Source organism: Dioscorea cayenensis, chromosome 5 (assembly GCF_009730915.1).
Source record: "Dioscorea cayenensis subsp. rotundata cultivar TDr96_F1 chromosome 5, TDr96_F1_v2_PseudoChromosome.rev07_lg8_w22 25.fasta, whole genome shotgun sequence".
Taxonomy (NCBI): Eukaryota; Viridiplantae; Streptophyta; class Magnoliopsida; order Dioscoreales; family Dioscoreaceae; genus Dioscorea; species Dioscorea cayenensis.
This window is the reverse complement of record NC_052475.1, coordinates 9,873,466-9,889,531: the sequence shown is the minus strand read 5'-3', so window position 1 is coordinate 9,889,531 and position 16,066 is coordinate 9,873,466. Positions and strand designations below refer to the sequence as shown.

At 34.9% G+C, this 16,066-nt stretch overlaps 2 protein-coding genes across 5 annotated transcripts; one reads left to right on the top strand and one right to left on the bottom strand.

Moving 5' to 3' along the window:
* The first annotated feature begins 8,186 nt into the window (after positions 1-8,186).
* On the top strand, positions 8,187-12,667 carry LOC120261427 (chaperone protein dnaJ 49-like). Of its 4 annotated transcripts, XR_005536603.1 has the most exons (5): positions 8,187-8,327; positions 8,546-9,765; positions 11,163-11,224; positions 11,867-11,955; positions 12,529-12,667. XR_005536603.1 is itself a non-coding variant. In XM_039269312.1 (3 exons), the coding sequence occupies exon 2, from the start codon at positions 8,629-8,631 to the stop codon at positions 9,739-9,741; it is 1,113 nt and encodes a 370-aa protein (XP_039125246.1). In that variant the 5' UTR covers positions 8,187-8,327; positions 8,546-8,628; the 3' UTR covers positions 9,742-9,765; positions 11,867-12,263. The 4 variants fall into 4 exon arrangements, 1 of the variants encoding a protein (XP_039125246.1); XR_005536601.1 differs by lacking the exon at positions 12,529-12,667 and having other exon boundaries at positions 11,867-12,263; XR_005536602.1 differs by lacking the exon at positions 12,529-12,667 and having other exon boundaries at positions 8,188-8,327; positions 8,594-9,765; positions 11,867-12,263.
* Positions 12,668-12,679: 12 nt separating this feature from the next.
* Positions 12,680-15,110, bottom strand: LOC120261426 (lysM domain receptor-like kinase 3). The gene is made up of 10 exons (XM_039269311.1): positions 14,559-15,110; positions 14,430-14,477; positions 14,153-14,344; positions 13,921-14,078; positions 13,758-13,847; positions 13,578-13,683; positions 13,352-13,503; positions 13,171-13,268; positions 12,936-13,083; positions 12,680-12,846 (listed from the first exon to the last, which is right to left on the bottom strand). The coding sequence occupies exons 1-10, from the start codon at positions 15,013-15,015 to the stop codon at positions 12,703-12,705; spliced, it is 1,593 nt and encodes a 530-aa protein (XP_039125245.1). The 5' UTR covers positions 15,016-15,110; the 3' UTR covers positions 12,680-12,702.
* Positions 15,111-16,066: the final 956 nt, after the last annotated feature.

Sequence of the window (16,066 nt, the reverse complement as noted above, 5' to 3'; positions counted from 1 at the left end):
AATCTTTTAGTTGTGATGTGTCACGATAGAATTTTTGTATCGAGGTTTTGGTGGTACGAAAATTTCATCCACTTGTGTTGTACTTGGATCCTCTTATGATGTACTCTCAACTTTTTTACAAACCAAACAAAGAACAAGAGAACTTGCGCTGTGCTGTACTTCAACATTTTGCGTATCAAACGGATCCATAAACCGTTTTTAAAAAAACAAAATATCCCTAAAGAATGCTCCTTTTTTTCAAAGTTATGGTTTGCTTTAGATGCATCACTTATCCTACTTTGCTACATTAAGAAATCTGTAACAAAGAGTGATGGTCAGGTGAGAGGCATACTTGCTGGAGAAAGTTTAGGTGAAAACTATAGGTGGGCTAGAAAAGTTCATCTTTATAAATAAAGAGCCTTGAGCACAATGGTTGGTGGTCGGGGGGAGGGGAGAGGAGGGAGAGGGGTGGCGAGAGAGAGAGAGAGCTTCACAGGAGTCAGGGGATGGAGGATACAGAGTGCTGCTTATGATCAAGGAATTTCATAGAATAGGGGAATTTCAGATAATTGGAGTTGATTCAGATCTATTGTTTTGGATCCCAATATGTCTTATATTTTATTTTGAGTTTGATATAATACCCAGTTTAGTGCATCTATTATTTCGATATGGCCCTTTAGCCCTTATAATTTTTTGCCTGCTAGAAGTCCCTCTATTATCCATTTTGGAAAAAAGAAGTCCCTCCTCCTAACGGCCATTTGATTCTCCATTTGTGAGGCTGACGTGGCATTTTTCAAGATTAAAAAATTAATAAATTAATGCACAAAAAACATGGAAGGGTAATTACTCATCTGAATGGCCAATTTACCTTATTAGGTGTGGATTATGTAATTGGGTCTAGGTTCATATCCAAATTGGTTTTGGATCTGAAAATACAATTAACTTCACCACCCTTCTCTCCACTCCATATTACACCCAGCCGACCTTGAGAGGAGGACCACCGACGCCCGCCACCACATGACAAAGGGGTAAGGAGGCCGTTCTCGCTACCCCCAACAACTCCCTAATTTCTAGGGCCGAGCATTCTCATCAACATCCCCATATCAGGACAGCATTGGTCATTTCCGTGTTGATTATGACATTAGAGTTTATTTTTATCTTTATGCTTGAATTTGTTTTCATTTAGCTGGCTTGTTGTTTTTATGGAATGGAATGCGGGTTTCATAGATCAGCTACCTAGTTGTGCATTATATATGCAATCAGTACTGTGGTTGTCTGTGAGCAAGTGTTGCATTTGTTTAATCCTTTGTTTAGTATAGATGGTCCCCCTCATTGGTGAATACATATATTAATCACAAAAAAAAGACCGTGGTCCTTTAATAAATCATAACTGTTGAAGCTTTTATCTTTCTCAGGACTTATTCTGACAACATCTACTTTACACGGACATAGTAGCTGAAAAAACTATTTAAGTTATTTATGAGGAAATAAATGATGTGATCTTTGGTTTTAATGAAATCTAGTCTCCAAAAAACATTAATAACTCTCCATCTAAGGATGAAGAAGTTGCTAAGCTCTTTATCATTATTGTATATTATTATTTCCAAATGTAGTGGCAGATATCTAGGTACAATGAACTTTGTTATATATTCTTAATACTTATACCTGTCATATTAGTCGTACAAATCTTAAAAATCATCAAAAATAATCAAGGACCCTTTAACAAAGTTGTTAATTTTTGGAGAAACTTGCCTATGACAAAATCAAGTGACTTTGTAAAGCTTAATGGTGGAGATATAGATTATTCTTTTGTCATTAAGATGCTAAAACAAAACAATGGTATTAATTTTAAAATCAAATGAGAACTGCAATACAAAGTTTATAAATTCAAATCAATGTATTATGTTGACAAACCATGTTTGCACTTGCCCTTTTATTTTTAGGGTATGAAAACATGTCTCACAATGATGAATATATTATTAGATACAATCATGGGGGAAACTGGTGAGTATAGGGTCCCCAAAATATGTGAATGGGAAGATTGATGAGTTTGGTGTGGACCCAGACAAGATATGCTATTTGGATTTGGTAGGAGATATCCAAGTGTTGGGTTATGACGTTAATAAGACTATCAATTTGTTTCATGTGAATGGGGATGGGACATTAAATCAAATTTATGATGACAGTGGGGTTGTAGGCCTATCTAAACAACTAAGAATATTGCAGCAGTAGATGTATATGTTGAATCCACATGTACTAGCCATGAGAGGGTTTTGCAAGAAATCTTAAGACCTGGTGTCCAAGAGAAATTTTTATTATCAAGTGGTGGTTCATGTGCTGGTCATAGCAAGGCAGTTCAAGATGTGCTAGTGACTAACCTAGTAAGTGAAAGTGAAAGTCAAGATGAGGAGCAAAATCAACAGAGTGAAAGTCAGCATAAGGAGCAAGACCAACAGATTAAAGATGTGCATGTGTTTCAGCTTTAACCAGTGAAATCCAATGTGAGGGACAGGTTAATGATACAAATTTGGTTGAGGGAGTGAATGTTTTGGAGTGTGAAATCCAAGCTGAGAATTAAGCCAATGATTTAGGACAAGAAAAACTGTTGATTTCTTTAGGGAGTGAAATCCCAAATCAAGAGTGTGATAAGGATAATGACAATGATAGTGAGGATGATTCTAGCAAGGATGAAGTGGAAAGGTTTGGTTCAAGTATCACTTGAGAGGGGTGACTTGGATGAAGATGTTGAAATAGAAGAAGTTAGAAACATGGTAAGAAAATATGTTGAGTTGAAGAAGAGTTTGTAACAGGATGGTGGCAATAATGATCATGAGAATCTGGATGAAAATTGCAATCATCAAGGTCATGGTGGGAGCAATATGAGGTCTGCTTCTGAATTTGGGAAGGTAAGTGATTTTTAGAGTGACTATATTTCATCATCAGATTCAGGAAGCTATGAAGAAACCAGTAAAGGCTCAGAAGAAGAGGTTGCACAGAGGCACAGGTCCACCAGGAAAATGTATGATCCCAATATCCCTCTTAAAGATTTTTTCCTAGATCTGAGATTCAAAGATCTGAAAGTATTTAAGAGGGAGCTAGTTGAATTCTCAACAAGGAGGGGCTTTGAATTCAAGTATATTAAGAATAATGTAATTAGTGTTAGGACTGTGTGTTTAGGAAAAAAAATTGTAAATGGCTAATACTTTTCATGGTGTAGTGGGAAGAAGTCATTCACAATTAAACACTATGTCCGTGACCACACTCGCCTCCTAGGAGCCACCAAGAACAAAAGGGTTATAGCACTAGCTATTGCCAAGAGGTATAGAAGCTTAATTTTTGCTATGTCTTTCATTAGGCCAAGGCATTTAATGACAAAGATGTGGAAGGAGTTGGGAGTTTTCACAACAAGCAAAAAGTTTGGTCATCAAAAAAATTGAAGAGAAATTCTAGGAGGACCTTAGGGTTTTAAATAATTATGCTCTTGAATTAAAAGCCACCAGTCCAGGGAGCATTGTGAGTGTGGTGTCTCAAAGGCTCGACCAGATGAGTTACCCACATTCCAGAAGATACACATCTGTCTGACAATAGTAAGGGAAGGATTTATTAGTTTCTTGATAAGTGCTTTTTTGATATATATTTAATCATATATATTATGTACTTTGACCATGATTATATTCAGATATTTCGATTAATAGCATGTGTTTTGTGTTCTTTTATGCAATTAGTTCATGTGAAGGGAATTGATGACAAATAAGCAAGGAAAGGGATGAACACTCAAGTTGAATCATCTACAAGCACATATGTGCCAACTCCTGAAGATTTTAGAAGCCATTTGACATGTCAGGAGGATACGGAGACAGTCATGTGTGCATGTACCAGCTTAGAGGCAAGTTTTAGGAATTATCTCAGCTATTTTTTGGATTGACAGAATCCCACACATCCTTCCACAAGGCTATGTGGGCTCACACAGGCATTTGCTAAGTTGCTGTAGTTGAGTGTTGTAGTAAAACACGATAGCTAAGTACTGTAACAAAATACTATAGTTGATTTACTATAGTAGTCTCGATAAAACTTCACACACCCTTCACACGAGCGTGGCAAGGCCGTGTGGACTCTAGATTTTCAGATATAAAATGCCGCTCAGCCAAGGGTTTTCACATCTTTTTGGCTAAGTCTTCGGGAAGTCGGCTAGGATTTTAGAGGAGGTCTTTGTACATTCATGGGGAGCTTCTCCATTGATCTTCATCGCAATCTTTCCAAGGATAACTTTTGGGGGAGCCACGAACAATGTTGATTCGGAGTTGTGTGCCTTAGGTTTGAAGGAGAGGTTCCTGGAAAAGAATGAGCAGCTCTTGAAGACTATTGACACAAATCTAAAGGGGGGTTTTCTTATGGATTCTAAGTGTTTTGATTCTTATTTTATTGCATATTTTTTTGCTCCATGGAGAGCTAAACCCCTAGTGGGTACTTGGACATGTAAACCTTAGGATGTAATCTTTCTTCAACTTTTACTGTGTTTCTTTTAATTGAGTTTTAATTTGAGTTTCAATCTTGTGTGCTTGTTGAATGGATTTTTCTTAGAGTGACACTAGGGTTAAGAGCTAAACCTAATTATTTTAGTGATGAGTGATCATCACCACTATGATTAGATTAACCAAGATTGAAGAGGGTTGAGAGGATAAGCTGTGAGATAGCGGAATGTCCTCTTTCCCTAACCTCACCAATCTCACAATCAAAACAAATAATTGATTAGAGATACAAAAATCACTTTTTATCGTCATAATTCACAAAACACTTTCTGAATAGATTATAACATGCTAATTGAAAAAAGTAGATAAAACACAAATATTTTAAGCTAAAAAGAGAAATACATAGATAAATTGGGGATGGAAATGAAAAGACCAATCAATAGCTTACTATGAGTCTATAAAGAGTGGATTACAAGACACGAAAGACCACATGCAGAGACAAACAAGCAAAAGAATCAAGAGAAAGAAAAAAAAGGGGAAAACACAAAATTAGAAAACAACAGTCGCCCTTCAGGTATTGGTAGAAACATTCAGAGTGCACTAGAGCTCCTGAGTTGGCAGCAGAATTTTTAGCAAATGTGAGGCATGCATCTCGTAACGAGGATTCCATAACCAGGACAATAATCAATATTCAAAATATCTGCCATTTCCCCACGGAAATGATAAACACAAGCATATCCAAAGATTTTAACATAAATCAACGCACAGCTTACGAAGCAAGTAACACTCCAAAAATCCTTTGAACAATAATGCTTTTCAAGTATGAAATATACGTAAATAACTCATTTCAATTCCATTAAAAATCTCAATGCAAGTATAATACCCAATAAAACTTTACTAAAGCAATACAGAATAATTATAGGCATTCTCCTAGTAGAGTTGTGCATAATTAATCCCACTCACTACTTTGATGATTCAACTTCCCCAAACGCTAATCCTCTGCTAGCTCCTTGCCTCGAGCCAAAGCTTCACCTCCTTGCCAAAGTACAACAAAACACCAACAAGATTTAGCTAAAATAAATCACACAACGAAATAATAAGTTTTTCTACCAAATAACGCCAAATCGATCCTAGCGTTGACTCAAAACTCTATTTTAAGGTTACCAATAAATTCCTGATGTCTTGGGCTTTAATTTGGACCAAACAAATACAAGAAAAAACCAAAAATTTTGTTGCTATAGTACTACTACAGTGAATTGAGATTGCTGAAGTACAAAGAAATTGCTACAGTAAACCAGCCCTAAAACGATGGTTTCCTGCTAATTTACATCACCAAATCACAAAATTTCTCGACAAGCATCCATACAAAAGAATCACAAGATAAAGGGCTTCGATTTAAGCCCAAAATCAACCCAATCCATGGAGTGTTTCTAGGGTTTCAAAGATTTTAAAAACAAGAAAAATTTGGAGGAAAAACCTTGGATCGAAGCCTTACCGCACTTAAGAGCTTGAGAGGAAGAAGTTTGAGGCTTTGATTTGAAGGAATTGCTCGCCGAAAAATTTTCTAGGGTTTAGGTGTGCTCGGCCACAAGGAAGAAACAAAGGAGGAGAAAGAAAAAGAAAGAAAAAGAAAGAATTTAAATGAAACTTTCGGGCTGCTACAGTGTTGTGTTGCTACAGTGGATACTGGTTATAACACAAATAAAATATTATTTTTTTTGTATGGTGTAGGGAAGGCACACTGGAGGGTTAATAATTGGAAGGGTTGGTCCTCATTTTGCTTCATATATTACTGCAGATGAGTTGTTGGTAAATTTCTACTATTGTATCATAAGCATACTTCAATAGAGCTGACTTTGGAAGTAAATGACATACACTCTTTGTTGGTTTCATACTGAGGCAAGGAGGAATAGCATGGCTAGTGCCGCAAGCCAAAGCTAAAATAAAGAAAGCACCACTACAATAGAGTTTGAATCTCTAGAATTCTCCACATAGCAGAGCATAATAGGTGCTGTAGTCAAAGAAAATCCACAAGTCTGAAGTTCAGCAAAACATTGTTCTTGAATACTAGGGACTTTTTTTTTTTTGTCCATGGAATTATAAACCTGATATGTGAACAAAGAATCTAATCAACCAACTATGCTTACATTTGCTAAAATATGTGTAACATCTTTTAAGAATACTTTGTTGCATTTTTTATGTATTTAACATTATTAATGAAATTGCAATTGTTGACAATCAGGAGAATTTGCAAATTGCACTTTCAGTATTTGTTGGCTTTGTAATGCGGAATTATCAATAGAATGTTGTTGAATGTGTTTCTTCACAAATTCTTCTTCCTGAATTTTTGTTACAACAGAATTTATTGACCATGTATTTGTCTAATGTATTATACTTCTTCCTGACTTCTTCTTGACTTCTTCTATTGTATGCTAAGTTATCCTGCTATACAAAATTATGATAAAAATGTTTGGTATCCACCTGTGCATGAGGTTATACTTTACCATTGATTGTAACTTCATAAATGACGATACTTTCAGGTATTGTACATTGATGCAAATTTCATAAAATACATTACAATTCAACCCCCATTTGATAACTACAAAAAATAAAAAATAAAAAATAAAAGCACAAATCCTCTCTTACTTGTGACTCATTTGCTTCTTGTCATTGCACAATGCCTCCACAAATTGTTATATGAAAACACATATGGTTGCAAATGTTGATAGACGACAGTGATGGAATTAATGGCAGCGATGTTTGTGGACAACGGCGCCGAAGTTGGTTGGCGCAAGTGCTACTGCATGACAACTAGGCATGATGCATACCATAGACATCGGCAATCAGTGCCACTGGATGGCCTGACTGGAGGAGATGCCTGATCAGAGGAGATGTACGCCCATGAGATGCTCGCTATAGGCTATAGGATTACATTAGTTTCGAGTTCTAATCCGATTCGGAACCTGGACCAGATTAGGTTAAAGGGCCATTTAGATGAGTAATTACCCTTCCATGATTTTTGTGCATTAATTTATCAAAATTTTTAATCATGGAAAAATGCTACGTCAGCCTCTCAAAAGGAGAATCAGACTGGCATTAAGAGGAGAAACTTTTTTTTTTAAAAAAAAAGATAATAGAGGGACTTCTAGCCGGCGAAAAGTAATAGGGGGGACTAAAGGGTCATTTCATAATAATAAAAGAACTGGGTATTATATACTTTTTTAAGATTTTCCTTAAAATATAAGAGTACAAGAGGAATGATTGAGTCCACTTGCTAACGAGTGTTATTAACAACTAAAGTAACATCTGTTTGTCAATGAACTAATATTTCTCAAATTAAGAAAATATAAAGTTTAAAACGGCACCAATTATATTAGAGGATTAAAGGGATAGATTACAAATAATAAAAAGATATTTTAATAATTATATATTTTTTGAAAAAATAATATTAAAATAACCACATCAGCCCATTTTAATGGCAAGTTTTAAGCAATTAGAAAACTAGAGGATTGAAAAGTCAGAAATTGGAAGAGAAGGATTAAAGGATCGATTTAAAATAGTGGAGGGATTATTTCGATAATTAAACCAGGTTTTTATGGTGACAAATGAAGGCGATATAACGCTTGTTGCTGATCATGATGGACGGCCCGATGACAGAATGGCTATTTTGATGAAAAGGAAAGATGAAGAAACGAAATCGTCCTACTAATTATATGGACGGCTGTGATTACCCCATTGAAGTATTCGTGCGATCGAATGCTTCTCTAATATCCCCGGGAAGGAGAATGGCGTTGCTTCTTGGTCGCTCTCGTATCCAAAAGCTTGCCCTAATCCCCCATTTGTATCGAGGAGGGCATACATCGCAACTCGATTTAACTGGTAAGGAATGTTATTCCTCGTTGCTTCTTTTTGATCTCCTGTTGTTTTGTTCGCAATCTAGTGTTCAAATTTTTGGGGGTTTTTTGTTTTTGGGATTTCATTGTTTTTTATAATTTCTTTCTTTTTGAAATTCTATGTATTTTTTTTTTGTTGATCAAGATCGGTTTTTATTGCTATTTTAATCAAGATTTTTCTTCATATTTTTTTCTACTGTCAAGATGATCAGATGAGGAACAAACCCTGATTTTGGCTTCAATTGATGCTAGGGCTTCTAAATTGGGAGCCTGGTAAATCGATTTAGATGGATGGGAACAAAGATGATGCTTTGAAATGCCTGAGAATTGGGAAAGTCGCTTTGGAATCTGGAGACAAGGGTCGTGCCCTCAAATTTCTCTCCAAAGCTCATCGCTTGGACCCTAGCCTCCCCATTGATGAACTCTTGTCGGCCGCCCTTGGTGGAGAATCTCAAGATGAGTCATCATCTTCTAATGGTGTCAATCCATCAGATGCTCCACCTGCAGAAGAGGCTGGCAACACGGACTCTGCTTTTGCTTCAACAGCATCCTCATCTACAACTGCCAGAACTAGGATTTCTTCAAATGGATCTGCAGCTAGGGGCTGTACACAGGAGCAGATTGCCATAGTGAGGGAGATTAAAAAACAGAAGGATTTCTACAAGATCTTAGATTTAGAGAGGAATTGCACAATTGAAGATGTCCGCAAGGCCTATAGGAAGATATCTTTGAAGGTTCACCCAGACAAAAACAGTGCACCTGGCTCTGATGAAGCCTTTAAAGCTGTATCCAAGGCTTTTCAGTGTCTCAGCAATGAAGAGAGCCGGAAAAGATATGATCTTGTGGGATCCGAGGAGCTGAATTATGGTGTTGGTAGGCCTGCAGCCAGAAATAACTATCATGGGTTTAATGGGTTTTATGAATCTGATTTTGATGCTGATGAGATATTTAGGAATTTTTTCTTTGGTGGAGGGCCAATGCAAACCACTCCTTTTGGGACATTTCACTTTAGGACTGGAGGCATGGGCAGGCACACAGCTAATGAGATGCATGGTGGTGGTGGTGGTTCTAACCTTCGGATTCTGATCCAAATCTTGCCTGTTATTCTATTACTTTTACTGAACTTCCTTCCATCCTCAGAGCCTGTATACTCGCTTTCTCAGAGTTACCAACATGACTACAAGGTTGAAACTCCAAGAGGTGTGCCATATTATGTTAAGCGGGATAAATTTGAAAAAGACTATCCTTACCAAAGTTCAGAGCGGCTTGCTCTGGAGAAACGTATTGAAAGGGAGTACATTGGCATCTTAAGTCAGAATTGTCGAGTTGAATTGCAGCGGCAACGCTGGGGTCTATCATATGAAACCCCTTACTGTGACATGCTGCAGAAGTTTGATTAGGCAATCTGAGGTCATTGCCTGGAGGTTATTTCTTTAGTCTTATGCTTTTTGTGGTGATTATAGTCTTACTTGCACCTTTCTATTATATGAAGTAGGCTTTTTTATCTGAGTTCTGGGACAATTCATTGGATTTTTCTATTCTTCTTTATTGTCTTTTTCAATAAGTGGTAGGTTCGCGTGTGGCTATTAGCTGTAAGCATTTAAAAATATTGTCTATTTCTTGTGATCTACTTTAAACTTGTCAAAGAACTTCCTTTATTATAATTCCATTATCTGAAAAATTGTAAATCATTTGGGTCACCCATGACTATTGTTTGATAATGTTATTCTTATATATGGAGGAAACATTCTAGATTGTGCTTGCCTGTGTTTAAGTACTCTTGGTCCATCTTTTTTATTTAGGGATTTTTACTTGCATACCCCTGTAAAATCATGAATTTGCTTAAATACCCCCATAAAAATGATATTTGTTTGTATACCCCTACAAATCAATTATATTTGCTTCTATGCCTCTATGGTTAAGTTGACTCTTAATGGTGTTAAATCAATGGATGGAATAAGGATAAATTAACAAAATGGGTTTGCTTATATACACCCCTTGAAATTTTTTTCCTATTTTGTAGACATTACTCATTTCATTCAACAAATGACCATTATGAGTTTGTTAATATACCCATTAAATTTTTTTATTATATTTTACAGACTTAAATTATTTAAATTATAGATGACCAGTACAATTTTTTTATATACGCTTTAATTATTTTTAAAAATTATTAAAAATCATGAATTTTTTAGTAAATTCATATTTTTAAGGTTTTTACAAACATCTCTAAAACATTTTAGATTATCACATGCTCTTTACAACCTAAAAATAGGTAAAAATTACAACGTGTAAAAATATATAACAAATAATTTCATACTATGGTTAAGGGTAATTGAGTAATTTTGGATAATGTTAAGGGTAGTTAGATGATGTTAAGGGTAATTGGGTAATTTTATACTAAAAATTATGCCCTTGAATGATGTTTAGGGTAATTAGGTAATTTTGTTAAGTTGGGTTAAGTGGGAAGTATGGTTAATTCCATAAATTCTAACGGTGGTTAACGGTAACTAACGGTAGGGACATATAAGTAAAAAAGTTAGTTTTATGAGGGTATGCAAGCAAATAGTATTTTTATGGGGGTATTTAAGCAATTTCATGGTTTTATAGGGGTATGCAAGCAATTTTTCCTTTTATTTATTATCCATTAGATAACTAAGTGAGAATTTTGCAAGGGAAGGTTAACATATGTAGCATATGCAATTGAGCTCTGTGTCTTTTCTTATTGTTTGATAATGTACTTTCTTTCTTTGGAATGCCTATTAGAATTAAATTCTTTGATAGTGACAAACCAGACCTGTAATTCAATTTTTGGTTGTAGGTCTTATCCATAATATGGGCATCTGGCAATGCATGACCTTCTACTATGCCATTTGGCATAAGGTATTGAATTGCTTTTTCTGTTTCTCTGTTTACCTTTTTTTGTTTTTTGAAATGACAAAACCTTGGTTTCTCTCCTGTTTTTGGATTATTTCTCCGTTAAACATATTAGTGTTTTGTTGAAGCTATTCAACATGATAGCTTTGCCTATAGAAGCACCTATGATGCCATTTCCATGAAACTGTACCCCTACTAGATCTCACTATAAATATTTCAAGTATTGTATCTTCTAGTCACAGTCCATAGAAAACAGGTCTACTGAAGACCTGTTCTTTTTCAGACAGAGAAACTTATTATTTTTTGAGGGATGTACCTTACAATGACAATCTTTGAAAAGTTGATTTGAAGATCACAATGTTAAGCTGTATTATATACTTTTAAAGGGAGTTCAATTTATTTCGTACTGTATGTAGCTTACAATCAGTAGTGTGTGTTTTGCTTTATGAAAGTTAGGAGTAACTTATCGTTTTTGTTTTGTAACTTCATGAATTTATTTTTTATTTTGGCTTCCTTTTCCGTTGGGTTTATGACACTTCTTCGTTTGTATATCATCAAACTGTATGATTACCACGCAATCCACCTAGTAGAAGTTTTCTTATAATTTTCATGTCACATGATGAAATTGTTCTGCTTTTTCATTTTCAGTGGCTTGACAAGTCGGAGTTGATTTCACATATCATTGCCAACCAAGGAAATTGGTGATATTACTCTTAAAATGGGGTTGCATTGTTGAGGTAAGCGCATAAAATGGTGCTGCATTGTTGCATTGGTGCAAACTTGTTAAATAGGAAAAGAGATTGAGAATGTTCACCCTTTATTTTTATTTTTTTTTAAAAAAAGAAATACTTATCTTTTTGTTTTTGAAGGAACAACCACCTCTTATATCCTAATCCCATTTGTATTCTTTTTGTGTTGAGTGCTTAGTCACAGAGATGACCATTACAACTTGCAGATAATCTGTAAACCTACGTATAGGCATGTATGCTGTTTTCTGCAAATCAGCATTGGATCAATGATTTAGAACATGAGCATTTGATGGAGACTTTGCATGTTTATTGAGTTCTTGCTGCCTTTATTTGCCAAACTAAATCCATCCACTCTTGAAAGCAATTTATTGTATGGTTAGGATATGAAATTTTTTACCCATATTCTGGTGCAAAAATGCGCAGATTCAACTGTATACACATTAGTTATCTATGCCACACATGCACAACATGATATCTGGGCTAGAAAATTTCTGAAGTTAATAATGGACACTAACAATAGTTACTTTCATAAAACAAAGAATGTATGTTGTATTTTGACAGGATAGCTCAGTAGTGCTTCGGTACGAAAACTGCCGATCCAACGATGTGCGACAAACAGAGAACAACGTAGGACATGCTTGGCCGTTTTTTCCAATCGTTGTTCACACATTCCTTGGATAACATCGCCATCTTGTGGCCATTAAAAGAAAAGCACATACTTAATCCTATATAATTTTAGTCAGTCCATACATTTAATAATTGTGGCAAAATTTTCTGTACCTGGAAAAGAGAATCCTTGTGGTAATGGGAGAGATTTGAATCCACAATGTGTGTCAATTTGTTCATCCTGTCTTGGATGGTTTCTAAAGTGGATAGCATCTAACAAAATTCAAATTTCCTTTGTATTAAAAGGATGAAAAATTTAAAAGAAAAAACATAATATCAAAATTTTTTTAGTTCCCTCTCACTTGATCCACCAGAGATTGATGTTCAGTATATTCATTTTCATCACTTGGAAGTTTGCTCAAAGCTCGCTGACCAGTAATTAACTCCATAAGAACTACCCCAAATGCATAAACTTCACATTTGGGTGAGACGTATCCATCTCTAACATACCTTTTTCCCATGAAAAGCATAATCAAATTCAGATTTAGATAAACATGACATGGGAGTATTTTATGAAAATCAGTAAATCAATCTCACTCTGGTGAAAGATAACCAAATGTGCCCACAATTTTTGATGCTGATGCTCCATCTTCAGGAAATTGTTCAAGCAGTTTCACCAATCCAAAATCTGAGATCTTCCAAGGTAAAATTGTACATGCATATTAATTTATGTATCAATTAAAAATTAAACATATAATTGGTTGAAAAGATAGAGTACCTTTGCCCGATAATTTGAATTTAATAATATATTGCTCGTCTTGACATCTCGATGAACACAAAATGGCTTTACATGTGAATGTATATACTCAAGACCTTTAGCAACATCAATGGCAATCTCTACTCTTGTGTGCCAAGGTAGAGGTTTATAACCTTCCATTAAAAGAAAATTTAAAGAGTGCGCTTTACAAGGATTATGAGTAAGCAAAATGAAAATTAAAAAGTACCTTTCTCAGAAGGATTATGCAAATGATCACTTAAAGTGCCATTAACTGCAAATTCATACACAAGGAATAAAGATTCGGCTCCTGCTGAGTACCCGATTAGCTCAACCTATGTCAAAAGTTGGTCATGAATAGCACAAATGTATCATAAGAATCAACAAGAGAAGAACAAAATGAAGGTACCAAATTACTGTGATGAACTTTACAGAGAACATTAAGCTCTGCAAAGAACTCTTTTGACTTTGTGTTCTTCATTTGTTTGATGGCAACATCCTAAAATAAACATTTTATATTGACATTAGCGTATATATTATTATTAAAAAAAAAAAATCATTGAGTTGCTCACAAATCCTCTCAAGTTGCCGTGGTAGACAGATCCATAAGATCCCTGGCCAACTTTTTTAGATAAATTAAAATTAGATTTTGCTTTGCAAACTTCAGAATATGGAAAAACAGTTGCTCTGATTGATGAAGGAAAAGATGATAACGAGCTCTGCCTGGAATCTGGAATTCGTACAATCAGTTCATGAGCAATATTGATAGTTTGATACTGATAATATCATGGAAATATGATAAACCTTCGGATGGAAAGTTATGTGGCAAAGAACTGTTTTTACTGTAAATTTTTTGCTCCTGCCTTTGTCTCTTCTCATAGTAAACCCAGAAAATTGTTGAAATTGAGACAAATATAACTCCTACTGCTAAAGATATCATCAGAACAACTTGTTTCTTCAGTTTTGATGTTCTCTTCTCAACTTTCTTATAGGATTCTGCAAGGAGGAAACAAACACCAGGAAATACCACAATCATTAAAAAAATCATAAGAATAATGTAATATTAATAATTGACACTCACCTTCATCTTCTTTTTCATCATGTACAATAAGACGACTGATATTATTCTCTGTCTCAAATCATAGGAACATGTTACAAATCACATGCCAATTATTAAAAAAAAAAAAAGAAGTTCATGTTAGTTAATCACCAGAAGTGGGTATGAAGATGGTATCTCCTGCAAAGATGAGTGAAGAACCATGAGTTATATTATTAAATCTCCTTATCTCCTCCATATCAACCTTGAACTTTAAGGAAATAGTATATAGAGTGTCTCCAGGCTTGATGTTGTAGGTGACCAGCTCAAACCCTGTGACACAACCACAAAGAATATCCAACATTACATCCATGGATGCAATCAATTGCTTGTCCTGTTTCTCCACAACCATCATACCAAACTTCTCAGACAAAAGGTTCCAAGTATCCCCTGTCTGAACTTTATAATTGGTGTGCCAAATGAACTCCTGGTGATCAGCCAAGCAACTACAAGTAACTGTAACCAAGAAACCATTATCAGTCCCGCCGGCTGCACTGGCCGGAACTCCAAACAGTGCCGCTGTCTCTTTTATGGTCTTTGGTTTGTCAGGCACGTAATAGAGAGCAGCCATGCAGGAGGATGATGATGGTGATGATGATACGTTGCATGGGATTGGGTCTTTATTCAAGCAATTGCATGTGGAGAGAAAGCAGAGGAAGAATAAGAACAGAGTGTATCTTGGTCTCATGATTTGAGACTGATGAGTTTTCTTGGTTTTTTTTTTCTGCATTAAGAGATGCAATGACCGAATGGGGATTCCTGACAAGAAGGAATCATCCAAAAAAAGAAAACATTATTTTACAAGTATGCATGTTGTTTTTGTCTGAAATTAGGTTGACCCAGTCTTGTAGTAATAATAATAAAAATTAATAATATTCTCCAAAAACTGCCATTTGTTATGTCAGTATTTACCGGATTTTCTACACTACTTCCTTAGTGTTGTTGCATAGAGCAATATATTACTAAGTGATAAGGACTTAGTCATTGGTGTCTTAAAGGCTAATCACATAATTGAACTTTTCATTAAACTTTTATGACAATATTTTGACAACAGAAAGTTTCTTCCAGTTGTGGAATGTTTCAAACTATTATTTTTAGGAGCAACCTCTTACATTCATTGTCTCTCAATATTATCACAAAGCTTGGATTTTCTTTTGAAAAAGAAAGGACAAGCCAAAAACAAACTGATATCACAAATGATATAATATATTTGAAATTAATTTTCAATAAAAATTATTCATAAATATGATACCTTAATACTACAACGTAAATAAATCAAGCAACTAACCATTTTCTCGTTGTCATAAATTATGACTATAATCACACAATTTCTTATATTAATTGGGGTTTTATTTTAGTTTTTAGATTAGTTATTATTTTAAAAATTATAAAGTTAAAATATCTTACCACTAGGATGGAAAAGTTCAAATCTCATTATTTTTAATATGATTTTATAATAATTAAGAGTTATTAAATGATTTGAGATTCTAATAAAATGTTTTCTGCTCTTTGTTGATGGAACAAATAGTTAATAACAAAAAAACAAAGAAACGATCATAAGAAATCTACTTTAGTGTATGAGAATCATGATTCACATATTAAATAGTTTATCTAATGAACTA

Coding starts and splice junctions, on each gene's coding strand:
- LOC120261427 (XM_039269312.1), top strand. CDS start 8,629: ATGGATGGGAACAAAGATGATGCTTTGAAATGCCTGAGAATTGGGAAA.
- LOC120261426 (XM_039269311.1), bottom strand. CDS start 15,015: ATGGCTGCTCTCTATTACGTGCCTGACAAACCAAAGACCATAAAAGAG. Junction 14,345..14,429: donor TGATGAAAAAGAAGATGAAG/GTGAGTGTCAAT, acceptor TCCTCCTTGCAG/AATCCTATAAGAAAGTTGAG. Junction 12,847..12,935: donor ATCAATCTCTGGTGGATCAA/GTGAGAGGGAAC, acceptor GAATTTTGTTAG/ATGCTATCCACTTTAGAAAC.